Genomic DNA, 27,828 nt, shown 5'->3' with positions numbered 1-27,828 from the left:
CTGGTGAACCTTCTCTGTACTCATGACCTTGCCATCTGGAAAATCCCCACATCCATTCAAATCCTCGGATAGTTTTTACTTTCTTTTTGTCCTTTAATGATACAGAAGAGTTTCAAGTGAACTCCCAATTAAATACGAATGAAATATACACCAATTTCTTGCGCCATCTGATGATGTTTCATCGAACGGAACAACGCAGGTTGTTAGAACGGAGTGTCCTGATGGATTTCCAGCTCCTCCTCGTCGGGAGCTGCGGGCTTTGGGCAGAAGGGGATGTACCGCCTCCAGGAACCTGTGCAACACCTGGTGCCGATGCCGAACGGTAGGTCGTAGCAGTCGATCTCGTTCTTGTCCTTCTCGCCATCGTCCGAGACCGGTTGCTTCCAGGCGTTGATGCCCCGTTCTTTCTCTGTACCTGGGGAACAGAAGGTCATATCCCCGCTCAACGTCCCGGCGTGTGTGTGCCTGTCCTTTAGCCACAAGGGCCACATGCAAACTCCACATTGAGGGCTCCCAGCGTAGGTTCACAAGGTTAATTCCCGGGATGGCGGGACTGTCATACGCTGAGAGAATGGAGCGGCTGGGCTTGTATACTCTGGAGTTTAGAAGAATGAGAGGATATCTCATTGAAACATATAAGATTATTAAGGGCTTGGACACGCTAGAGGCAGGAAATATGTTCCCGATGTTGGGAAGAGTCAAGAACCAGGGACCACAGTTTAAGAATAAGGAGTAAGCCATTTAGAACGGAGACGAGGAAACACATTTTCTCACAGAGAGTGGTGAGTCTGTGGAATTCTCTGCCTCAGAGGGCGGTGGAGGCCGGTTCTCTGGATGCTTTCAAGAGAGAGCTAGATAGGGGTCTTAAAGATAGCGTAGTCAGGGGATATGGGGAGAAGGCAGGAACGGGGTACTGATTGGGGATGATCACCGCATTGAATGGCGATGCTGGCTCGAAGGGCCGAATGGCCTACTCCTGCACTTTCCTTGTATGTGAATACTTGGCCAATAAACGTATTCATTCATTCATCCAAAACAAAGCATTGGGCCGAGACAGCAGCTTACCTGGGATGGTGTTATCTAGAAAAAAGCCGCAAAATCCTCCCACAAACATACTGGTGGTTAAAAGTACACGTAAGACTTGATCCAGGGCAAGGACTCCTGAGAAGCAGAATGGTTTGTTTTAATGTTTTGTGTACAGTCTACATAGAATCCTGGCTGAACTAAATAGGATCTGGCTGTTGTTATATAAGGAGATGCTCTAGCATTGAGGGGGTTGAGAAAGGCAAAGGGAGATGGAGATGGGGGTGTGCAGGAAGGAACAGCAGATGCTGGTTTACACAGAAGATAGACAGAAGATGCTGGAATAACTCAGCGGGACAGTCCGCATCTCCGGAGAGAAGGAATGGGTGACGTTTCGGGTCGAGACCCTTCTTCAGACTTGCATTTGGCCACGTTTCAGTAGGTTTGAGCCACCACGGCAGGAGTTGGGGCCAGACAGTGTGTTTGTGCAGGGACAGGTGGGCCTTTAGAGTCACACACAACAGAAACAGGCCCTTCCGCCCAACCCGTCCATGCTGACCAAGATGCCAGCATCTATGCTAGTCCCATTTGCCCAGGTTTGGCCCATATCCCTCTAAAACCTTTCCAATCCATGTACCTGCCCTACTGTTGTTTAAATGCTGCTATTGTCCCAGCCTCAACTATCTCCTCTGGCAACTAGTTCCATACACCCACCACCCGACTTTTAACTATAAGGGGTAGGCCATTTAAAACTTTTTCACCCAGAAATCTGTGGAATTCTCGGCCTCAGAAGGCAGTGGAGGCCAATCCTCTGGATACTTTCAAGAGAGAGCTAGATAGAGCTCTTAAAGATAGCGGAGTCAGGGGATGTGGGGAGAAGGCAGGAACGGGGTAGTGATTGGGGATGATCAGCCATGATGATCACAGTGAATGGCGGTGCTGACTCGAAGGGCCGAATGGCCTACTCCTGCACCTATAGTCTATTGACTTGGGTAATCATTGACAGATCTGGGCGCGGACTGGCACAATGATACATCCATACCTGTCTGTATGGACTCGGGGTGTTTGTTCATCCAGTTAGGTATGACCAGTCCGGAAAACATGGAGAATCCAAAAATAAAAATATTCCTTGTACTGTTCATATCCACAAACTAAAGGGCAATAAAAGGAACAGCAATCAGAGCTTGGATTTTATAATTCAAATAAATGGATATTTATCCACAGTCCAATGGTATGAATATACACGATATATAAATGCCAAACAATTATTAATAAACATTTAAACGAGGAGAAAACTCTTGAAATTCTACACAATATAAACCCCCAACAGAAGCTGGGATGTAATGTTACAATTGTACAAGGCATTGGTGAGACCAAATCTGGAGTATGGTGTACAATTTTGGTCGTCCAATTATATGAAGGATGTCAACAAAATAGAGAGTACAGAGGAGATTTACTAGAATGTTGCCTGGGTTTCAACAACTAAGTTACAGAGAGAGGTTGAACAAGTTAGGGCTTTATTCTTTGGAGCGCAGAAGGTTAAGGGGGGACTTGATAGAGGTCTTTAAAATGATGAGAGGGATAGACAGAGTTGACGTGGACAAGCTTTTCCCTTTGAGAATAGGGAAGATTCAAACAAGAGGACATGACTTCAGAATTAAGGGACAGAAGTTTAGGGGTAATATGAGGGGGAACTTCTTTACTCAGAGAGTGGTAGCGGTGTGGAATGAGCTTCCAGTGGAAGTGGTGGAGGCAGGTTCATTGGTATCATTTAAAAATAAATTGGATAGGCATATGGATGAGAAGGGAATGGAGGGTTATGGTATGAGTGCAGGCAGGTGGGACTAAAGGAAAAAAAAGTTGTTCGGCACGGACTTGTAGGGCCGAGATGGCCTGTTTCCGTGCTGTAGTTGTTATATGGTTATTGTTATATGGTTAACATCACAGGACATTCTGAAGTGCACTGTCTGCAATGTAAAGGCTTGGAATGAAGCCCCCAACACACAAGATATATATTTTACTTTCCTTGTGACAGGGCGACACGGTGGCGCAGCGGGTAGAGCTGCTGCCTCACAGCGCTAGAGACCCGGGTTCGATCCTGACCTCGGGTGCTGTCTGTGTGGAGTTTGCACGCTCTCCCTGTGACTGCGTGGGTTTCCTCCGGGTGCTCCGGTTACCTGCCACATCCCAAAGACGTGCCGGTTTGTAGGTTAAATGGCCCCTCTGTAAATTGCTTCCTCGGTGTGGAGGGAACAGATGGGAAAGTGGGATAACATGGAACTAATGTGGGCTCGGTGGGCCGAAGGGCCTGTTTCTGTACTGTATCAACTAAAAGGCTATTTTTCAGGAATCGAGTGGCCGCCCCACCATCCGATGTGCCAAGCAGGAATTGCAATGATGAGTTGAAGGGTGAGAGGGGATCTTATTGAAACATACAAGATTATTAGAGGCTTGGACACGCTAGAGGCAGGAAACATGTTCCCGATGATGGGGGAGTCCAGAACCAGGTGCCACAGTTTAAGAACGTCCTTTAATTCTGAGGCTGTGACCACTGGTCCTAGACTCTCCCACTAGTGGAAACATCCTCTCCACATCCACTCCATCCAGGCCTTTCACTATTCGGGAGGCTGAGAGTTGGTGTTTGCTAAAGTGGGAATTCTCTGCCGCTAGAGGGACAGTGGAGGGGGGATCATAGAAACTCCACAGATTCTTACCACCCTCCGCAGGAAGATTGTTCCCGATGTTGGTCCTCCAGAACACTTAGTTTAAGGATAAGGGGGAAATCTTTTAGGACCGGATGAGCCATTTTTCCCACAGAGAGTCGTGAATCTCTGTAATTCTCTGCCACAGAAGGTCAATGAGAATGAATGAATGAAAACTTTATCGTCCCCAATCACCTAACCCGTGCACCTGCCTTTCGTTGCATTTTACTCCCCAAAATCAAGGTTTAAGGCCACATTGGCTATATAAGAGGGAGTTAGATGTGGCCCTTGTGGCTAAAGGGATCAGGGGGTATGGAGAGAAGGCAGGTACAGGATACTGAGTTGGATGATCAGCCATGATCATATTAAAAACATCCAGGCTCGAAGGGCCGATGGCCACTCCTGCACCTATTTTCTATGTTTTTCATATTCGGGGTTAGGGAGAAGGCAGGAGAATTGGCAGTGTTTGGGGGAAGTGGGCCATGATTGAATGGCGGTGTACCCGCTAGAATTTCTGAAGATTGAGGGGGGATCTTGAGAAACTTACACAAAGTGCTGGAGTAACTCAAGGGGTTGGCACAGGGGCTAGATGCAGGAAGTTTTCTGTTCAAGACCCTGTTGGGACTGAAAGGCAGTCACTAGGGGTCACAGTTTAAGGCCTTACAGCAAAATGTTTTAGGACCCGAGATCGAGAAAAACTACGGGTTGTCACACGGAGAGTGAGCGGTGAATCTCTGGAATTCTCTGCCACAGAAGGTAGTTGAGGCCACAGTTCATTGGCTATATTTAAGAGGGAGTTAGAAGTGGCCCTTGTGGCTAAAGGGATCAGGGGGTACGGAGAGAAGGCAGGTACAGGATACTGAGTTGGATGATCAGCCATGATCATATTGAATGGCGGTGCAGGCTGGAAGGGCCGAATGGCCTCTACTCCTGCACCTATTGTCTATGTTTCTATCGAATGTGCTTTAGGGATTGTACCTGCAGATTTGAAATTCCGACAGCTGTGATAATTCCGAACATCACCATCAACATCCCGCCAATCACCGGTTGTGGGATGGTGCTGAAAACCGCTCCGATTTTGACCAGCAGTCCCGCGCAAACCATCAACAATCCGCTGGTTAGAATAACCACGCGACTGCCCACCTGAAAGCAAAGAGAACGAGAGGCATTGCACCCGGAGATCCCAGCTCCACACTCAGGCGTTAGAACGGAGACGAGGAAACACTTTTTCTCACAGAGAGTTGTGTGTCTGTGGAATTCTCTGCCTCAGAGGGCGGTGGAGGCCGGTTCTCTGGATGCTTTCAAGAGAGAGCTAGATCGGGCTCTTAAAGATAGCGGAGTCAGGGGATATGGGAAGAAGGCAGGAACAGGGTACTGATTGGGGATGATCAGCCATGATCACATTGAATGGCGGTGCTGGCTCGAAGGGCCGAATGGCCTACTCCTGCATCTAGAGGCTATAGTAATTCTTCTGTAAACAACATTATCAATTTACGGCAATGAGCTACGCACAGAGATGTGGATTGGTCATAAGTGAGAGGAGTAGAATTAGGCCATTCGGCCCGTCGAGTCTACTCCGCCATTCAATCATGGCTGATCTCTGCCTCTTGATTCCATTTTCCCGCCTTCTCCCCATAACCCTTGACACCCGTTCTAATCAAGAATACGTCCAGAACAAGGGGTCACAGTTTAAGGATAAGGGGGAAGTCTTGTAGGACCGAGATGAGAAAATCATTTTTCACGCAGAGAGTGGTGAATCTGTGGAATTCTCTGCCACAGAAGGTAGTTAAGGCCACAGTTCATTGGCTATATTTAAGAGGGAATTTGATGTGGCCCTTGTGGCTAAAGGGATCAGGGGGTATAGAGAGAAGGCAGGTACGGGATACTGAGTTGGATGATCAGCCATGGTCATATTGAATGGAGGTGCAGGCTCGAAGGGCCGAATGGCCTACTCCTGCACCTATTGTCTATGTTTCTATGTTACTCTGCCTTAAGAATATCCACTGACTTGGCCTCTACAGCCCTCAGTGGCGATGAGTTCCACAGAATAACTAACCTCTGACTAAAGAAGTTCCTCCTCACCTCTTTTCTAAAAGAGTGCCCTTTAATTCTGGGGCTATGACCTCTGGTCCTAGACTCTCCCACCAGTGGAAATGTCCATAGGAGAGGTTTGGAGAGATGTGGACAAAACACAGGCTGGTGGGACTAGTGTAGCTGGGACATTGTTGGCTGGTGTGGGCTAGTTGGGCCGAAGGGCCTGTTTCCACACTGTATCACTCTATGTCTATGACTCTAACTGCGTGCTAGAGAAACTCAGCAGGTCAGGCAGCATCTGTGGGAATGGAATGTACACACAATGTTTCAGATTGGGATGTTTCAGGTGTAGAAGGAATTGATGACAAGATGGATTGGATACGTGGCGACACACGGAACTCCAGACACTGGGACCTTCTGCAAACTCGACGTGTCAGGCAGCATCTGTGGAGGGAATAGACAGGTCGGGACCCTTCTTCAGACTGACTGTAGTGGAGGCGAGAATGCTGGAACAACGTGCTTCTCCCCGCTACAGTGCCTACCTTGGTGATGCCCAGAGCGCCCACGTTCTCGCTGAACGAGGTGGTTCCGTTGCCTGTCCCCCACGCCCCCGCCAGCAGGCAGCCGACCCCTTCGATGCCGATCCCGCGGTTGATGGCTTCTCTGGTGGGGAGAGGAGCGCCGATGAGCCGGGCGCAGGCGTGGTAGTCACCCACAGACTCGATCATGGACGACACCACGCCCGCCAGAATGCCAAAGGTGCCAGCCAGGCTGACCGTCGGCAAACCCCACTGCCCTGAACACAGAGACACAGCATGAAGCTCATAGATACACCATGGAAACGGCAAATACATGGGAACCATCATCTCCCCAAACCTTCACAACAGCCTGATGTGATCGATCGATCAATTGATTGATTCATTGATGAAATAATTGATTGATTGTTCGATTCAGTGTGGAAACAGGCCCTTCGGCCCACCAAGTCCATGCCGCCCATTGATCGCTCATTCACACTGGCTCCATGTAATCTCACCCTCGCTCCCATTCCCCGCACACTTGGGGCGATTTACACGGGCTGACCACCCGCTCGCCTTTGGGATGTGGGAGGAAACCGGAGCACCCGGAGGAAACCCACACGGTCACAGGGAGAACGTGCAAACTCCACACAGACAGCACCGGGGGTCAAGATCGAACCCCGGTCGGTCTCTGGCGCTGTGAGGCAGCGGCACTACCCGCTGCGCCACCGTGCTGCCCTTAAGGCTCTTTACCCTTGTTGCTATTGAAGTCAGCATGGAGGCAACGGCTGGCCATCTTCCCTCTGTAGGGTCTGGTTAAGACACAGTTAATACCAGTAACACCAGGGGAAACCAGGCTCTGTACTTAGCGAAGGTGCTTGTTAGTTTTCAGTAGCGTTCTATCTGTATCCTAGATTGGGCATCTTGAAAGTGGAGTGAGCAATACTGCTGGGTATATCAGGCATGCAGTTTTAATACAGCAATCAGCTTACCACCACTTAAGCCAGCAATATTAGATGCAACATCACAGTAGAGATACATTAGTCAATGTGTTGATGGGAACTGTGTATGTTTTTACAATTTGAGGAAATGCATTTTGATCGCAACTCTTAAAACATCTCGAATGAGAGAATCACAAGGTAGTTTTAGGTATTTGGATAGACAAGGAACTGCAGATGCTGCTTTACACCAAAAGGCACAAAGTGCTGGAGGCACTCAGTGGGTCAGGCAGCATCTGTGGAGAACGCAGATGGAGAGTGGATGTTTCGGGTCGGGACCCTTCTTCAGACTGATCGTGGAGGGGGGAGAAAACTGGAAGAGGGGTGGGGGCAGACGGAAGCTTCAAACAGTCTGAGGAAGGACCCCGACCCGAAATGTCACTTGTCTAAGAGGAGGCGTTTGCCACGTGGCTTTGGGGTGAGAAGAGGAAATTTAAAGTAGATGTTCGGGGCAAGTATTTTTTATGTGGGGTCTTGGCACATGCTGGTGGCAGACACAATAGTGGCATTTATGTGGCTATTTGATGTCAAGGCAGGGGATGAATGGATATGGACCATGTGTGGACACCAGAGATTAGTTTGTCATGGCATCACGTCCAGCACGGACATTGTGGGCCGAAGGGCCTGTTCCTTCCTGTGCTGTACTGTTCCACAGCGGGTCAGGCGGCATCGCTGGAGGACATGGGTGGGAGACATTTTGGGATGCGAAACATCGCCTATCCATGTTCTCCATCGATGCCGCCTGACCCGCTGAGTTCCTCCAGCACTTTTCTGTCTTCTTTTGCATGCCAGCATCTGCAGTTCCTTGTGTCTCCACTGCATGTTCGATGTAGTAAAGTGTTGTTTGTTAGCGCTCCAGTTTAATGCTTTGGGGCACAACCATGTATTGGAGGGACCTGCTGTTGAAGGAAGGCTATCACCAGCTTCCAGACACCAATGGGACGGGGTAGGTTTTTTTTTTTGTTGATTTCAAAAAATTGGCCTGTTTCCGTGCTGTAATTGTTATATGGTTATATTATATGAAAGGAATGGAGGGTTATGGTCTGAGTGCAGGTAGATGGGACTAGGTGAGAGTAATGCCCCTGTCCCACTTAGGAAACCTGAACGGAAACCTCTGGAGACTTTGCGCCCCGCCCAAGGTTTCCGTGCGGTTCCCGGAGATTGCAGGTGGTTGCCGGAAGTTGCAGGTAGTGGAAGCAGGTAGCGAGACTGACAAAACCTCCAGGAACTGCACGGAAACCTTGGGCAGGGCGCAAAGTCTCCAGAGGTTTCCGTTCAGGTTTCCTAAGTGAGACAGGGGCACAAGTGTTTGGCACGGACTAGAAGTTCCGTGCTGTAATTGTTATATGGTTAATAAATGTCCGGTCTCCTGATAGCACATTGGGCCTTGAATGTGTACGTTAAACAAGGAGGAATTTCGATCAAAAGTACAACAGCAACTGAATATGTTTTGCCTACCAGGGTATGGAATTCGAAACCATTCAACTCGACCGATAACATCGCTCTTTAAATCGGTCCTTGCGTAATATCCGTAGGCATTGGGATCGTCAGGAAATACGTTAAAATAAGTCAGGATAAAACTAATGACCCATGAGATCACAATCCCAAAAAGCACCTGCGCACAACATCAAATAATGAAAATCCTCTTTAACGTAATCACACTGCGTCAGAATAATCACAACTCGTTAGATTATGCCGCGCTGGTCGAGACCACCGCGCATACGATGCTCGAGATGTCAGCTGCTCTACATCGGTGAGACCAAGCGCAGGCTTGGCGATCGCTTCACCCAACACCTCCGCTCGGTTCGCAATAACCAACCTGATCTCCCGGTGGCTCGGCACTTCAACTCCCCCTCCCATTCCCAATCCGACCTTTCTGTCCTGGGCCTCCTCCATGGCCAGAGTGAGTCCCACCGCAAATTGGAGGAGCAGCACCTCATATTTTGCTTGGGCAGTTTACACCCCAGCGGCATGAACATTGACTTCTCCAATTTCAGGTAGTCCTTGCTTTCTCGGGTCGGGTCCGGTTACTGAAATGGATGAAAAAAAGGCCCACAATCCGCTCCGTTGCGTACTACACGTCAGCCCGTTGCATTTAGAAGGAGTGGTCTATCTTGCACCACTATAGGATCTTTTTATTTTATTTTATTTTATTTAACCTTCATTTAACCAGGAGATTATCTCATTGAGATTAAAAATCTCTTTTACAAGAGAGTCCTGGCCAAGACAGGCAGCAGCACAGTTCCACAGTTACAGACAATAATTTAAAAAACAACAGAGAACATATAAATAGAGTCACAGTCAGAACATCATCAAACAAAGCATGTACAGACAGAAGAGCCTGCTTCAACATCATTAAGAAGGGATTTAAATCTGTTTATAGAAACCAGCTCCTTAAGTTTCAGTTCATTCTGCAGCTGGTTCTATGCGAAGGGAACAGCATAACTAAATGCCCTTTTCCCCAGTTCAGTACAGACTTTAGCTACAGTTAATAAGAACAAGTCCTCAGAGCAGAGCTGATAAGTTCTGCTCTGGAACTTTGTGCTCGACAGTTCTTTGTTTATCCCATTTGCGCGGAAACAGGCCCTTCGGCCCACCAAGCCCGCGCAGGCCAGCGATCCCCCGTACACTAGCACTAGGGATCATTTATAGTTTTATCAACACCAATTATCCGACAAACCTGCACATCTTTGGAGTGTGGGAGGGAACCGGAGCACCCGGAGAAAACCCAGACGGTCACGGGGAGAACGTACAAACTCCGTACAGACAGCGCCCGTAGTCGGGATGTAACCCGGGTCTCTGGCGCTGTGAGGCAGCAACTCTACCGCTGCGCCACCGTGCTGCCCAATAAAATAATTTTCTCTGATTTTGCAAAGAGGCACAATTTTAAAATAACTAATCTAACGCAAGGCATATTTTGTTGGTAGTTCATGATAATGTGAGTTTCTGAACGATGCTGGAAACAGGAATCGTTGCAATTGTGAATAAACTAAACGTTAAGAATCCTGCGCGGATTTGCACGTTCTCCGTGTGGCTGCGCGGGTTATCTGCGGCTGCTCCGTTTTCCACCCCCCCGCCACGGGTACCATGTAATCCCGCGCTACCTGCTCCATGGTCGATAGTCGGCGACTAAACCCTCTCCCCCACCCGGTTTGCCAGGCGAGGAGACTGTGGACCCCCAGCAGGACCAAAAACAAGACCTACCAAAGGGCGGATGAGTTTCTAGCAAGCCAACGGCCATCCACACTTCAGTAGAAGTTGCGATCACTGTCGTACATGGCATCGTAAGGAACGATGATAAAGCACACACACACACACACACACACACACACACACACACACACACACACACACACACACACACACACACACACACACACACACACACACACACACACACACACACACACACACACACACACACACACACACACACACACACACACACACACACACACACACACACACACACACACACACACACACACCAAAATCCTAGACTTCCAGGGCGGAGTCCGCAGGAACTGGAGGACAGTTTCTCTAAACGCGCTGTTTCTATAACTGAAAAAGGTGACATTTTGGGTCGGGACCCTTCTTCAGACTCCGACCCAAAGCCTTGCCTATCCACGTTCTCCAGCAATGCTGCCTAACGTTCTGAGTTCCTCCAGCACTTTGTTTCTTTTTTTGTTTGTAAACCAGCCTCTGCAGTTGCTTGGGTCTAATTCTAACTGGGCTTGGATCCACTGTTGCGGTGTAATATTGAGCGAATCCGCAGAATGATTGGGGAGGGAATCGGAGGCATTGTGACTCCAAGACTGGCGGTGTTTCTCCATGGTGGCACCGAGAGAAATCATCGCCTTGTCTAACATCTAACTTGTGATTGAGGCAGTGCAGCGTAGCTTCACGAGATTGATCCCTGGGATGGCGGGACGGTCAGATGAGGAAAGATTGAAAAGGCTAGGCTTGTATTCACTGGAGTTTAGAAAGGATGAGGGGGGGGAACTTATAGAAACATATAAAATTATAAAAGGACTGGAGAAGCTAGATGCAGGAAAAATGTTCCCAATGGTTACACAAAAAAGCTGGAGAAACTCAGCGGGTGCAGCAGCATCTATGGAGCGAAGGAAATAGGCAACGTTTCGGGCCGAAACCCTTCTTCAGACTGATCGGGGGCGGGGGTGGGCGGGGACAAGAAAGGAAAAAGGAGGAGGAGCCTGAAGGCTGGGGGATGGGAGGAGACAGCAGGGGGACTGAGGAAGGGGAGGAGACAGCAAGGACTAACAAAATTGGGAGAATTCGATGTTCATGCCCCCGGGGTGCAGACTCCCCAAGCGGAATATGAGGTGCTGTTCCTCCAATTTCCGGTGCTGCTCGCTGTGGCCATGGAGGAGACCCAGGACAGAGAGGTCGGAGGCGGAGTGGGAGGGGGAGTTGAAGTGTTGAGCCACCGGGAGGTCAGCTTGGTTATTGCGGACCGAGCGGAGGTGTTCGGCGAAACGATCGCCCCACCTCCGCTTGGTCTCACCGATATAGATCTGCTGACATCTAGAGCAGCGGACGCAATAGATGAGGTTGGAAGAGATGCAGGTAAACCTCTGTCGCACCTGGAACGATTGCTTGGGTCCTTGAACGGAGTCGAGGGGGGAGGTAAAGGGACAAGTGTTGCATCTCTTGCGGTTGCAAGGGAAAGTGCCCGGGGAGGGGGTGGTACGAGAGGGAAGGGAAGAATTGACAAGGGAGTTATGGAGGGAGCGGTCTTTGCGGAAGGCAGATATGGGGGGAGATGGGAAGATGTGGCGAGTGGTGGGGTCACATTGGAGGTGGCGAAACTGACGGAGGATTACTTTTTGTATGTGACGGCTGGTGGGGTGAAAGGTGAGGACTAGGGGGAACTCGGCCCTTGTTGCGAGTGGAGGGATGGGGAGAGAGAGCAGTGTTGCGGGGTATGGAAGAGACCCTGGTGCGAGCCTCATTTATGGTGGAGGAGGGGAACCCCCGTTCCCTGAATAGTGAGGACATTTCAGATGTCCTGGTGTGGAACGCCTCATCCGTGGAGCAGATGCGGCGTAGACGGAGGAATTGGGAGTAGGGGATGGAGTCCTTACAGGAAGCAGGGTGGGAAGAAGTGTAGTCCAGATAGTCATGGGAGTCAGTGAGTTTATAGTGTATGTCGGTCAGAAGTCTATCACCTGCAATGGAGACAGTGAGATAGTGAGATATTGTCTCCTCCCCTTCCTCAGTCCCTCTTCTGTCTCCTCCCATCCCCCAGCCTTCGGGCTCCTCCTCCTTTTTCCTTTCTTGTCCCCGCCCACCCCCGCCCCCGATCAGTCTGAAGAAGGGTTTCGGCCCGAAACGTTGCCTATTTCCTTCGCTCCATAGATGCTGCTGCACCCGCTGAGTTTCTCCAGCTTTTTTGTGTAACCCTCGATTCTCCAGCATCTGCAGTTCCTTCTTAAACAAAATATTCCCAATGTTGGGTGAGTCCAGAACCAGGGGCCACACAGTCTTAGAATAAAGAGGAGGTCATTTAAGACTGAGGTGAGAAAAAACCTTTCCACCCAGAGAGTTGTGAATTTATGGAATTCCCTGCCACAGAGGGCAGTGGAGGCCAAGTCACTGGATGGATTTAAGAGAGAGTTAGATGGAGCTCTAGGGGCTAGTGGAGTCGAGGGATATGGGGAGACGGCAGGCACGGGTTATTGATAGGGGACGATCAGCCATGATCACAATGAATGGCGGTGCTGGCTCGAAGGGCCGAATGGCCTCCTCCTGCACCTATTTTCTATGTTTCTAACAAAGACCCAGCGATCTTATTTGTGTACGTCCTCTACTGCCTGAGGAAATAAATAGTTGCTCTTCCCATTCCAACATGCCTCGGGTATGAACACAAAAAGCCTCGAGACAATGACCACACATTTCACGATAAATGCATCCTTTCATGTTAACTGTTTACTGAGTCTATATTTGTACGTAAATATTATTGATACGTACCGGGAACATTTGGAAAATGTTCATCCAACTAATGTGACACTTTTTACTCCTGCTGAAAGCAGGAAATGGTACAGGCACATTGCGCAAATATTGGGAGAACAGGATGATGAAGCCTGTTGTCCTGAAATACAATTTTATCCACATGAAAGTTAATGTTCAAATGCATCCTGAACAATTCTGATTATAGTTGTAAAAATCCATAACTGGTTTAACTGGAACTCTGTTGTCACCTAGTCTGCACCGCCCTGCGACCCCCGCACATTAACACTATCCGACACACACTAGGGGACAATTTGTACATTTACACCAAGCCAATTAACCTACAAACCTGTGTTTAAGAAGGAACTGCAGATGCTGGAGAATCGAAGGTTACACAAAAAAGCTGGAGAAACTCAGCGGGTGCAGCAGCATCTATGGAGCGAAGGAAATAGGCAACGTTTCGGCCAGAAACCCTGAAGAAAATAGGCAACGTTTCGGCCAGAAAACCTGAAGGAAATAGGCAACGAAACCCGGAAGGGTTTCGGCCCGAAACGTTGCCTATTTCCTTCGCTCCATAGATGCTGCTGCACCCGCTGAGTTTCTCCAGCTTTTTTGTGTAACCTACAAACCTGCACGTCCTTGGAGTACGGGAGGAAACCCGAAGATCTCGGAGAAAACCCACGCAGGTCACGGGGTGAAGGTACAAACTCCGTACAGACAGCGCGCCCGTGGTCGGGTTCGAAGCGGGGCCTCCGGCGCTGTGAGGCAGCGACTCTACCGCTGCGCCAATCACAGTGCCGCGGACTTCCGAAACAGTTTTATTGAAGAGCTTGCAAAGTTTTGAAGCATTGGGACCGTTGCGTACTTGAACATTGGGACCGTTGCGTACTTACATGCCTGCGATGCCCCAGTGGGCACCTGCATCGTTGCCTGCCGTGTCGAACAACGACAGCCCAATGAGGGAGATGGTCGGAGCTATGGTTAAAGGGCCAGTGTATCGCATTAAATATCCAATCAATCCAGAAAATCCCACAAAGATTTGGAAGCAAGCTCCCACCATGATGGCTCCCTGAATCTACAAACAAATCAGATCATCTGGTTAAAACGCTGCTTTGAAACATATATGACTGTTAATGCTATCCCACTCCCTACACACTAGGGGGCAATTTACAGATTAACCTACAAACCCGCGCGCCTTTGGGATGTGGGAGGAAACCGGAGCACCCGGAGGAAACCCACAGTGTCACTGGGAGAACGTGCAAACTCCGCACAGACAGCACCCACGGTCAGGATCGAACCCGGGTCTGTGAGACAGTGGCTCCACCCACTGCACTGCTGTCCTCACCTCAACTATTTACTGAAATTACAATGTTAAATTCATATTTGAAACTGTCCATTAGATAAATAGATTATATCTGTCTATTTCCTTCTGTGTAGAACCCATCTGGTGGAGCTGTTGCTGGCTGCCTCCCCTTCAGCCCGGTATCTTTTAGTTTTTTTTGTTATGTTTGAAGTGCGTTTTTGTGGGGATTTTTATGTCTTTATGTGGGGGGAAGAGGGTACGGTGAGGGGGATTCTGTCCTCCAGACACTTCCTGGAGAGGCTGCGACTATTATTCGGGACTGACCAGTGCTCCAGCAGCAGCAGCAGCAGCAGCGGTGGGACAGCGCTGGATACATCACGGGGCTTGCAATGCCTTACCGGGGATCGCCATTTGGAGCTCTGGAGTGCTGGGCCTGCTGCACCGACATCGCGGAGCTCCCAACGCGGGCGGCGCTGACCAACTCCGACCAGCCCAGCTCGGCCTGTGGACTTCGGGAGCCGGAGACTCCGGTGGGAGGCGGCTGATCTGGAGGTCCGGGCCGCTGGAGGGGGATGTTCTCCGTCGGGGATCGGCGTCGGAGTTCCGTCGTTCCCGGCGTGAGGGCCCGTGGCGGCGACTGCGGGTGCTCGGGAGGCCCCCGACCACGGGTGAACATCTGGGAAGATCGGCCGGGAGGGCTGGCTGGACTATGGTACCTTCCTCAACTTTGGTGCCGCTGTGGGGTCATGTTGTGTCGTGGACTTCTGTGTTTGTGCTTTTTTTTTAATATTATTTATTTATTTATTATTTATTTTTACGTTACTTGGCTGTAAGGAAAATCCATTTTGTTGTCTCTTATGAGATAATGACAATAAATTGAATTCAATACAATCTTGGAAGCATGCGAAAGAATAGACACATAGAAACATAGGCAATAGGTGCAGGAGTAGGCCATTCGGCCCTTCCAGCCTGCACCGCCATTCAATATGATCATGGCTGATAATCCAACCCAGTATCCTGTACCTGCCTTCTCTCCATTCCCACTGATCCCTTTAGCCACAAGGGCCACATCTAACTCCCTCTTAAATATAGCCAATGAACTGTGGCCTCAACGACCTTCTGTGGCAGAGAATTCCAGAGATTCACCACTCTCTGTGTGAAAAATGTTTTCCTCATCTCGGTCCTAAAAGATTTCCCCCTTATCCTTAAACTGTGACCCCTTGTTCTGGACTTCCCCAACATCGGGAACAATCTTCCTGCATTTGGCTGTCCAACCCCTTAAGAACTTTGTAAGTTTCTATAAGATCCCCCCTCAAATCTTCTAAATTCTAGCGAGTACAAGCCGAGTCTATCCAGTCTTTCTTCATATGAAAGTCCTGCCATCCCAGGAATCAGTCTGGTGAACCTTCTCTGTACTCCCTCTATGGCAAGAATGTCCTTCCTCAGATTAGGAGACCAAAACTGTACGCAATACTCCAGGTGTGGTCTCACCAAGACCCTGTACAACTGCAGTAGACAGGGCCTTGGTGACGTGCTGGTTTGGAGCTTTGATCTCCTGTGGTTCTGTCCTGACACTTGGTGACCCCGTGACACAGCATTTACGGAAGGTCCGAGTGCCCCATTGGACCTTGCTCTCGTTAACCTTTCACGCAGGTGAGATCAGCAGCTGTTTGACACATTCCTTGACCACACCCTCCCTCTCCTAACTCTGGTGAAAGGTCTTTGACCTGAAACGTTGGCTATTATCGTTCTATCCGTGCTACCTGACCTGACCTGATGAGTGTTTGTGGCACAATCTGCTTTTTATTGCTTATCTCCAGGGAACTGGTGAACCTTCTCCGTACTCCCTCTATGGCAAGAATGTCTTTCCTCAGATTAGGAGACCAAAACTGTACGCAATACTCCAGGTGTGGTCTCACCAAGACCCTTTTAGTTTCTTTTAGTTTTACTGGTCTGGACTAACACAAGCTCATTGCATCAGGTACTTTCCAAAGAAATAGTCTCGTTTAATTGTAAATTTTATTGTCACGTGTAGCGAGGTACAGTGAAAAGCTTTTTTGTTGCGTGTTATCCAGTCGGCGGAAAGACTATACATAGAAACATAGAAATTAGGTGCAGGAGTAGGCCATTCGGCCCTTCGAGCCTGCACCGCCATTCAATGTGATCATGGCTGATCATCCAACTCAGTATCCCGTACCTGCCTTCTCTCCATACCCTCTGATCCCCTTGGCCACAAGGGCCACATCGAACTCCCTCTTAAATATAGCCAATGAACTGGCCTCAACTACCCTCTGTGGCAGAGAGTTCCAGAGATTCACCACTCTCTGTGTGAAAAAAGTTCTCCTCATCTCGGTTTTAAAGGATTTCCCCCTTATCCTTAAGCTGTGACCCCTTGTCCTGGACTTCCCTAACATCGGGAACAATCTTCCTGCATCTAGCCTGTCCAACCCCTTAAGAATCTAGAGAGTATAAACCAAGTCTATCCACTCTTTCTTCATAAGACAGTCCTGACATCCCAGGAATCAGTCTGGTGAACCTTCTCTGCACTCCCTCTATGGCAATAATGTCCTTCCTCAGATTTGGAGACCAAAACTGCACGCAATACTCCAGGTGTGGTCTCACCAAGACCCTGTACAACTGCAGTAGAACCTCCCTGCTCCTATCCTCTTGCTATGAAAGCCAACATACCATTCGCTTTCTTTACTGCCTGCCGCACCTGCATGCCTACCTTCAATGACTGGTGTACCATGACACCCAGGTCCCGCTGCATCTCCCCCTTTCCCAATCGGCCACCGTTTAGATAATAATCTGCTTTCCCGTTTTTGCCACCAAAATGGATAACCTCACATTTATCCACATTAAACTGCATCTGCCAAACATTTGCCCACTCACCCAGCCTATCCAAGTCACCTTGCAGTCTCCTAGCATCCTCCTCACACCTAACACTGCCCTTCGGCCCGAAACGTTGCCTATTTCCTTCAGGATTTCGGCCCGAAACTTTGCCTATTTCCTTCGCTCCATAGATGCTGCTGCACCCACTGAGTTTCTCCAGCATTTTTGTCTACCATCAAACAGAACAGGTCGTCTTAGAACTTTAGGCTGTGCACGCCATACTCAAGAAGAAGAAGGGGGATAGTACAAGGGTGGCCCTCTCGTACCTCTCTCAGGCGTGTCTGCCAGATATCAATGAACACAGGATCGCTGACATTGACCAGGGTCTTGTTGGCGGTCCAGGCTGGGCATTTATAATTGGGCAAGGACATCATGGCCAAAGTCGGTGCCAGGAAGGCAAAGGTCCCTCCTTGAATGATGGGCAACCTGTAACAAAGACGGCATTCCGGTCAACGTTCCTCTCCGCGCAAAGATCACATTCACCTCCCCGCACACACAACATCGAAGGGATCGACAGGAGGAAGCTCTGCCTCAGAAAGGCAGCCGGCATCATCAAGGACCCCGCATCACCCCTGGCCACGCTCTCGTCTCACTCCCGCCATCGGGAAGAAGGTACAGGAGCCTGAAAACCGCGACCACCAGGTTCTCGATGTGCAAACTCTTGAACACTGGCCCCAACTCTCAAGTCAAGTAAGTAAGTAGGTACACAAAATTGCTGGAGAAACTCAGCGGGTGCAGTAGCATCTATGGAGCGAAGAAAATAGGCGACGTTTCGGGCCGAAACCCTTCTTCAGACTGTAAGTAAGTAAGTCAGTTTATTGGCCAAGTATTCACATACAAGGAATTTGCCTCGGTGCTCCGCCCACAAGTAACAACATGACATACAGTGACAGTTACGAATGACTCAGAAAACACTGAACATTGATAATAATAAAACATTAATGATAAAAAGGGAGGCTACATCACACACAAAAACATCGGGCTCCCCAATCCTGACAGAGTACATTGCTTTTACCGTTAAGGGTCACAAATCAGTTGATTTATTGGTGTTCAAGAAGGAACTGCAGATGCTGGAAGATCGAAGGTACACAAAATTGCTGGAGAAACTCAGCGGGTGCACCGTGTTCTTAGATTTGCACAGGATTTATTGGTGGTCAGTAATAAAGCAAATAGATTCCTCTATCAGTGTTTACTCTTCCAATTATGAGTCATGATTTAATTGCTGGTAATTGATAACACTTGTTAATTATCTACTTTCACAGACACCTTTCTCATTTAATTCTCATATAGAGGATACCAGTCTTTCTTACCTTTAGTTTAGTTTAGAGATACAGCGCGGAAACAGGCCCTTCGGCCCACCGAGTCTGTGCTGGCCAACGATCCCGATGCACTAACTCTATCCTACACACACATTTGGGACAATTTACAACTTTACCAAAGTCAATTAACCTGCAAACCTGTACGTCTTTGGAGTGTGGGAGGTAAAACATGATTGAATGGCGGAGTGGACTCGATAGCCTCCATCTGCTCCAATGACTTGAATTTTTGATACGCCTGGCCAAATGCTTTTTAAATGTCGCAACTTGTTCCATACTCCTCTGGCAGTTTGTCCCCATACATCCTTCACCCTCTGTGTGAAAAAGTTGCCCCTCAGGTTCCTACTAAATTTCTCCCCTCTCATCTTAAACGCAGGTCCGCTGGTTCGTGATTCCCCTACTTTGGTGAAAAACAATCCACCCTATCTGTTCCGCTTGTGGTTTTATACGCCCCTCTCAGCCTGGGGCATTTCGTTTGGCATTGTACCGTCTCCTTTGTAATTTGACACCGTGTTCTTAGATTTGCACAAAGAACTTGGCAAACGTTTTTTCTTAAATGCCGAAAAGACATCCTCCCAGTAGTTGCAAGATAGATTAGCCATGCCCACATCTGCCAGGGCTCATGTTTGGTTTAAAATAAAGCTCCCTCTGTCTCTCACTGGTACATGACGTCTGACAGGAAATATCTCTAACGGACCTTGAGAGGAAAAGAGGCAGAATTAAAGGGCGCTCCTTTAGAAAGGAGATGAGGAGGAATTTCTCCAGTCAGAGAGGGTGGTGAATCTGTGGGATTCATTGCCACAGACGGCTGTCGAGGCCAAGTCAATGGTTTTTTGTTTTAAAGCAGAAATTGACAGATTCTTAACTAGTGCGGGTGTCGGGGGTTATGTGGAGAAGGCAGGAGAATGGGGTTGAGAGGGAGAGATAGATCAGCCATGACTGGATGGCGGAATAGACTTGATGGGCCGAATGGCCTAATACTGCTCCTGGAACGCAAGACCTTATGAATAAGTCGCTACTGATGGAAAAAAATGATGGATTGTTTGTCACTGAAGTCTTTAAACACTTCTCAGGGCATGTGATGGGAATTGATAGATGCTTTAGCCTGAGCCACAGTTCACAGGTGATGGCCATTCACCTCTTTGAGAATTGCAACCTTTCAACAAAAAGCAATTCATTTCAGAATGAACTTTCTACATATATTGCTGTCCCGTGATCTAGGTTGGTTTAGATAGAACACAGCACAGGATAGCACAGGAACAGGCCCTTCTGGCACACAATGTGCATGCCAACATGATGCCAGGTTAAACTAATCTCCTCTGTCCGCACGTGATCCATATCTTGTACCCCGTACCTTCTGAAGACTCCACCAGGGACTATACTGGAAGTTGGACAAGTCTTTTTATGTAGTGGACAATTTTTTTTACATTTACACCAAGCCAATTAGCCTGCAAACCTGCACGTCTTTGGAGTGTGGGAGGAAGGCAAAGATCTCGGAGAAAACCCACGCAGGTCACGGGGAGAACGTGCAAACTCCGTACAGGCAGCGCCTCCAGCAGATTGTTTAAGAAGGAATTGCAGATGCTGGAAAATCGAAGGTAGACAAGAGTGCTGGAGAAACTCAGCGGGTGCAGCAGCATCTATGGAGCGAAGGAAATAGGCAACGTTTCAAACATTGCCTATTTCCTTCAGAGTTTCTCCAGCACTTTTGTCCTCCAGCAGATTGTTGGTTTGCTGTGGTTTAATCTCATAGAAACATAGACAATAGGTGCAGGAGTAGGCCATTCGGCCCTTCGAGCCTGCACCGCCATTCAATATATGATCATGGCTGATCATCCAACTCAGTATCCTGTACCTGCCTTCTCTCCATACCCCCTGATCCCTTTAGCCACAAGGGCCACATCCAACTCCCTCTTAAATATAGCCAATGAACTGTGGCCTCAACTACTTTCTGTGGCAGAGAATTCCACAGATTCACCACTCTCTGTGTGAAAAAAAATGTTTCTCATCTCGGTCCTAAAAGATTTCCCTCTTATCCTCAAACTGTGACCCCTTGTTCTGGACTTCCCCAACATCGGGAGCAATCTTCCTGCATCTAGCCTGTCCAACCCCTTAAGAATTTTGTAAGTTTCTATAAGATCCCCCGTCAATCTTCTAAATTCTAGCGAGTACAAGCCAATTCTATCCAGTCTTTCTTCATATGAAAGTCCTGCCATCCCAGGAATCAGTCTGGTGAACCTTCTCTGTACTCCCTCTATGGCAAGAATGTCTTTCCTCAGATTAGGAGACCAAAACTGTACGCAATACTCCAGGTGTGGTCTCACCAAGACCCTGTACAACTGCAGTAGACAGGGCCTTGGTGACGTGCTGGTTTGGAGCTTTGATCTCCTGTGGTTCTGTCCTGACACTTGGTGACCCCGTGACACAGCATTTACGGAAGGTCCGAGTGCCCCATTGGACCTTGCTCTCGTTAACCTTTCACGCAGGTGAGATCAGCAGCTGTTTGACACATTCCTTGACCACACCCTCCCTCTCTCAGCTCTGGTGAAAGGTCTTTGACCTAAAACGTTGGCTATTATCGTTCTATCCGTGCTACCTGACCTGACCTGACCTGATGAGTGTTTGTGGCACAATCTGCTTTTTATTGTCCATCTCCACGGATTTTATGACTTTGAGAAAAACATTTTTCACACAGAGAGTGGTGAATCTCTGGAACTCTCTGCCACAGAAGGTAGTCGAAGCCACAGTTCATTGGCTATATTTAAGAGGGAGTTAGATGTGGCCCTTGTGGCTAAAGGGATCAGGGGGTATGGAGAGAAGGCAGGTACAGGACACTGAGTTGGATGATCAGCCATGATCATATCGAGTGGCGGTGCAGGCTCGAAGGGCCGAATGGCCTACTCCTGCACCTATTTTCTATGTTTCTTTGTGATAAGGCACGGTGGCGCATCTGGAGCTGCTCCAGAGACACGGGTTCGATCCTGACCGCGGCTGCTGCCCGTACAGAGACCGTATGTTCTCCCCGTGACCGCGTGCGTTTCCTCCCGCACGCCAAAGACGTGCAGGTTTGGAGGTTAAATTGTCCCCGATTGTGTAGGATAGAACGAGTGTGCGGGGATCGCTGGTGGGTGAGGAATCAATGGGCCGAAGGGCCTGTCTCCGTGCTGAATCTCTGAACCAGGATCTGAAAGATGATTTCAGTATAAGAGTAAAGAGGTTCTTCTGCAGTTGTATAGGGCTCTGGTGAGACCACATCTGGAGTATTGTGTACAGTTTTGGTCTCCTAATTTGAGGAAGGACGTCCTTGTGATTGAGGCAGTGCAGCGTAGGCTCACGAGATTGATCCCTGGGATGGCGGGACTGTCATATGAGGAAAGATTGAAAAGACTAGGCTTGTATTCACTGGAGTTTAGAAGGATGAGGGGGGGGATCTTATAGAAACATATAAAATTATAAAAGGACTGGACAAGCTAGATGCAGGAAAAATGTTCCCAATGTTGGGCGAGTCCAGAACCAGGGGCCACACACAGTCTTAGAATAAAGGGGAGGTCATTTAAGACTGAGGTGAGAAAAAACTTTTCCACCCAGAGAGTTGTGAATTTATGGAATTCCCTGCCACAGAGGGCAGTGGAGGCCAAGTCACTGGATGGATTTAAGAGAGAGTTAGATAGAGCTCTAGGGGCTAGTGGAGTCAAGGGATATGGGGAGAAGGCAGGCACGGGTTATTGATTGGGGATGATCAGCCATGATCACAATGAATGGCGGTGCTGGCTTGGAGGGCCGAATGGCCTCCTCCTGCACCTATTCTCTGTGTTTCTATGTAACTAAACAAAAGATAAAGGTCAAATATTACGATGTAGTTTGCTAACTCACCTGACACCAAACAGAACTTGAAGCAGCGTGCAGAGTCCTGACACAAAGAATATGGTGCTGATGAGTTGACTCTGGGTGATGTAATCATGTTGTAAGCAGATCTCTCGGGATAGTAGGAGAGGAATGGCCACAATACTGCCCAAAGCCGTCAGGTAATGCTACGGAAAATGTCGTTACACACAGAAGTTTAGTCTCCGTTCAATGGCGGTTCACCATCACATTTGCCTAAGTACACATGCAAACGGAATCAAGGGATACGGGGAGAAAGCAGGAACGGGGTACTGACTTTTGGATGATCAGCCGTGATCACTCTGGGAACACCCTCTTTCCATACCCATTCATAAATTCATAACTTATAGGAGCAGAATTAGGCAGCCAGGCTGAATGGCGGAGTCGACTTGATGGGCCGAATGGCCTAATTCTTCTCCTATGAATTTATGAATGGGTGTGGAAAGGGGAGTTCCCAGAGATGCCGTTAGGCATCTCTGGGAACTCCCCTGTCCACACCCATTCATAAATTCATAACTTATAGGAGCAGAATTAGGCAGCCAGGCTGAATGGCGGAGTCGACTTGATGGGCCGAATGGCCTAATTCTTCTCCTATCCCTTATGAACTAATGGAAGTGTCTCCAAAACACGGCAATGCCCACTGCAGGTGAGGAATAAGCCTCGCCCCTCATTCTCTCTGCATCTCTTACCTGGGTACCAAGGAGTATACACAAGTACCAGGGTGGGTTATCGGTGATAAGGTAGAGCATCTTGTTTGCTTCACCCACAGCTGAAGGATGGCTGCTTTTCCCACCTTTCTCGAGGGTGTGGGCGTGATGTGTGCTTTCATCGTCACCCTAAGTGGACAAGAAAGAATATCTCTGCATGAGAACTCGACGTTAAAATGGTATGAATCAATGAATTTTCCAATTCTAGGTGGCAACCTCCCCCCCACCCCCTCCCCCCCCCCCCCCCCCACCCCCCAAACTCTCCCCCTGTATCACCAAAGAGGCAACATCAATGGCCTGGATCGCCTCAACACAGAGGGAGAACAAGGAAGGAAGAGACAAGGACTATAAGACTATTGCCTTCCACCACAGTGAGGAGGGAGGTGGCTGGTGAACTCCTGTGGTGGATGTTAAACCTGTTAAACAAGGCCCTGTTCATTGTGTGTTTTGTTGTTTTGTTCTATGTTATGACTGCAAGGTTCAGAATTTCGTTCAGACTGAAAGGTCTGAAACATAGAGAATAGGTGCAGGAGGAGGCCATTCAGCCCTTCGAGCCAGCACCGCCATTCATTGTGATCGTGGCTGATCGTCCCCTATCAATAACCCGTGCCTGCCTTCTCCCCCATATCCCTTGACTCCACTAGCCCCCCAGAGCTCTATCTAACTCTCTCATAAATCCATCCAGTCTGAATGACAATGAAGGATAATTTGGCTTAACTGACTTTGTTTAAGAAGGAACTGCAGATGCTGGTTCCAAAACCAAAGATAGACACAAAACGCCGGAGTAACTCAGCGGGCAACTCTGGAGAGAAGGAATGGGTGACGTTTCGGGTCGAGACCCTTCTTCGGACTGAGAGTCAGGGGAAAGGGAATCGGGAGGTAGAGAGATATAGAACTAGTGAATGATAGGTACGCCAAAAAGTAACGGTGATAAAGGAAACAGGCCATTGTTAGCTGTGTGCTGGGTGTGAACGAGATGCTGGTGCGATTTGGGTGGGGGAGGGACGGAGAGAGAGGGAATGCAGGAGTTACTTGTGGTTGGAGAAATCAATATTCATAGCCCTGGGTTGTAAAACTGAATGAGTAAAATTGTAACTGAATTAGTTTTGTTAATTTCATGTACCGAGATACAGTGTATAGCAGTATGCTACCCAGTCAAAGAAAAGACTATTCTAATGAATGCTAACATTAATAAATAATAATAATAATAATAATAATAATAATAAATACTTTATTGATCCCCTCAGGGAAATTCAGATGTCCAAAAGCCAACAACCAACAAACCCACACGTTCAGAACAAAAGCAGACAAGAAAATACATAAAATCAAAGGTCGACACCTCTCGATTCCCTTTTGCCCGACTCTCAGTCCGAAGAAGGGTCTCGACCCGAAACGTCACCCATCCCGTCTCTCCAGAGATGCTGCCTGTCCCGCTGAGTTACTCCAGCCTTTTGTGTCTACCCTCTAATCCGGGCAGCATCCCGACCGCGCTCGCTGGCACTCCCTCTCCAGAGCTTCCTGTAATGGGTTCGGCCAGTTCCGCACGCAAGGCTCCCAATGCGGGCGGAGCACCAGGGCAAATTCCTTGTATGTGAATACTTGGCCAATAAACGTATTCGTTCAAAGGTAGACAAAGAGGTGCTGGAGAAACTCAGCGGGTGCGGCAGCATCTATGGAGCGAAGGAAATGGGCAACGTTTCGGGGACGCCGAAACCCGGAAGGAAATAGGCAACGTTTCGGGGCCGAAACCTGGAAGGAAATAGGCAACGTTTCGGGCCGAAACCCTGAAGGAAATAGGCAACGTTTTGGGATGAAACCCAGAAGGAAATAGGCAACGTTTCGGGGCCGAAACCCTGAAGGAAATAGGCAACGTTTTGGGATGAAACCCAGAAGGAAATAGGCAACGTTTCGGGCCGAAACCCTGAAGGAAATAGGCAACGTTTTGGGATGAAACCCAGAAGGAAATAGGCAACGTTTTGGGCGTTTCGGGCCGAAACCCTTCCGGGTTTCGGCCCAAAACGTTGCCTATTTCCTTCACTCCATAGATGCTGCTGCACCCACTGAGTTTCTCCAGCATTTTTGTCTACCTTTGATTTTCCAGCATCTGCAGTTCCTTCTTAAATAAATAAATAGCATGCAGGATTGGTGTACAATTTGAGGAGGAAATTTCAAGGAAATTTCCAAAATTTGTACCTGATGTATTTATTGGCTGCAACAGAACCCAATCCTTGGCCACCATGTTCCACAACAAACTATGTGCAAAGTCCCGTTTGGCAAGGAGCAATCGGATACAGACGGAGCTTTGTAAGTCGACAGATAATCTCATGCTCCCATGATCAACAGAACTATGATCTTGGCTGAAGGACAAGATTCCTGTGAGTATTTTAACTGTTTCCATTGCCAGTGGAAGAGACGAACCTCCCACGTATCATGCAGGTTTAGAGATACAGCGTGGAAACAGGCCCTTCAGCCCACCGAGTCCACACCGACCTTCGATCGCTAGTTCTACCTTATAGAAACATAGAAACGTAGAAAATAGGTGCAGGAGTAGGCCATTCGGCCCTTCGAGCCTGCACCGCCATTCAATATGATCACGGCTGTTCATCCAACTCAGTATCCTGTACCTGCCTTCTCTCCATACCCCCTGATCCTTTTAGCCACAAGGGCCACATCTAACTCCCTCTTAAATATAGCCAATGAACTGTGGCCTCAACTACCTTCTGTGGCAGAGAATTCCACAGATTCACCACTCTCCGTGTGAAAAATGATTTTCTCATCTCGGTCCTAAAAGTCTTCCCTCTTATCCTTAAACTGTGACCCCTAGTTCTGGACTACCCCAACATCGGGAACAATCTTCCTGCATCTAGCCTGTCCAACCCCTTAAGAATTTTGTAAGTTTCTATAAGATCCCCCTCAACCTTCTGAATTCTAGCGAGTACAAGCCGAGTCTATCCTGTCTTTCTTCATATGAAAGTCCTGCCATCCCAGGAATCAGTCTGGTGAACCTTCTCTGTACTCCCTCTACGGCAAGAATGTCTTTCCTCAGATTAGGAGACCAAAACTGTACGCAATCCCACTTTCTCATCCGCTCCCTACACACACACGAGGGGGCAAGTTACAGATGGCAATTAGTCTACAGAATCCGCACGTCTTTGGGATGCGGGAGGAAGCCCATGCGCGGTGCAAACTGCACACATGGACGCGCCTGAGATCAGGATCGAACCCGTGACTTTGGTGCTGTGAGGCGGGCAGCTCTACCAGCTGTGCCACTGTGCTGTGGCCATTTCTAATGGTTCTTTATTATCATGTGTACCAATGTACAGTGACATTATTTTTTGAATGAAATGCCGACATAACCCGATACTGTTCAGAATAATCACCTGATGTATTTTACTTTATATATTAACTTAGAGTCCGTGTCAGGATGTCAGATTGTGTGTTAGTAAATCTCAAATATATGTAAAATATTACAGTTATATTATCAATTTACATTCTTAAATAATGCGAGCTGAATAATCTAAATAGCAAGCTAAATAATTAATTGCAGAAGTTCATAATGGATTTAGGAACATGGACTTATGAATAATCTAAATAGCAAGAAATTAATTAATTGTATCAGTTCATAAGTTCATAATAAATTTAGGAACTTATGAACTTATGGATAATCTAAATAGCAAGCAACATAATCAATTGGTGATCAACTTTGGAATGAGCTTGAGTTTTTTGTTGATTTTTCCCCCTTATTATTTAATGGAATGCATTGAAAAATAAAATGTTACTTACTGGATAGCCGTAATTATCCAATCCATTGAGTTCTTTTTCTGAAGGCATTGTACTTGAAGGTAGAGAGGAGTGCCGAGGAATTCACTCACGTCCAATCTTTCAGAAGGACCGGCGGAGAGGATTTAATTCCTGAGCACGTCAAAGAACCGTGTAAACTCGGATCGAGTCTGGTGCGAAGAAAGTGCAGAGGAAATAAACCTGGATTGCAGTTTAATCAAATCAAGTCTGCAATTTGAATTAATTAATTACACCCATACATAGTTAACCAAATCAGTCATGTAACTGCTCAGTTTAGTCATTCCCTCTGAAATGAAAGGAAAATGTTTCTGACGTTGTTTATACAGGACTTGGCACTACTGTGTCAGGGCAGGTCGATTGTCCCACATGTGGAGGATGGTGCTGGTGTTGAAATCCCCACCTACAGTGTCCTGGTGGTGCACCATACGCTTCACTGGACCAGCCATATCCTGGAGTAGGTACACAAAAATGCTGGAGAAACTCAGCGGGTGCAGCAGCATATATGGAGCGAAGGAGATGGGCAACGTTTCGGGCCGAAACCCTTCTTCAGAGTAGGTTGGACTCTGGACATCTCCCGGTGAGTGAAACGCCATGACTCTTCCACCAGTGACGGAACACTTTCCATTTGCGCAGCTAAGTCTTTTTCTTTTTCTTTTTCTTTTTCTTTCTTTTTTTCTTTTTTTTT

General features: G+C 48.1%; 1 protein-coding gene across 1 annotated transcript; it reads right to left on the bottom strand.

The window, feature by feature from the left end:
• Nucleotides 1-69: 69 nt before the first annotated feature.
• Nucleotides 70-27,767, bottom strand: slc23a4 (solute carrier family 23 member 4). Its single transcript, XM_055650100.1, has 12 exons — nucleotides 27,126-27,767; nucleotides 23,325-23,471; nucleotides 22,627-22,784; nucleotides 17,704-17,863; nucleotides 14,136-14,317; nucleotides 13,264-13,384; nucleotides 8,731-8,887; nucleotides 6,302-6,555; nucleotides 4,704-4,868; nucleotides 2,066-2,174; nucleotides 1,066-1,161; nucleotides 70-415 (listed from the first exon to the last, which is right to left on the bottom strand). The coding sequence occupies exons 1-12, from the start codon at nucleotides 27,171-27,173 to the stop codon at nucleotides 204-206; spliced, it is 1,809 nt and encodes a 602-aa protein (XP_055506075.1). The 5' UTR covers nucleotides 27,174-27,767; the 3' UTR covers nucleotides 70-203.
• Between the last annotated feature and the right edge of the window lie 61 nt (nucleotides 27,768-27,828).

This window comes from Leucoraja erinacea, chromosome 19, assembly GCF_028641065.1.
Source record: "Leucoraja erinacea ecotype New England chromosome 19, Leri_hhj_1, whole genome shotgun sequence".
In the NCBI taxonomy this organism is placed as follows: Eukaryota; Metazoa; Chordata; class Chondrichthyes; order Rajiformes; family Rajidae; genus Leucoraja; species Leucoraja erinaceus.
The sequence above is the reverse complement of the archived record's forward strand: the minus strand, read 5'-3'. Positions and strand labels throughout refer to the sequence as shown.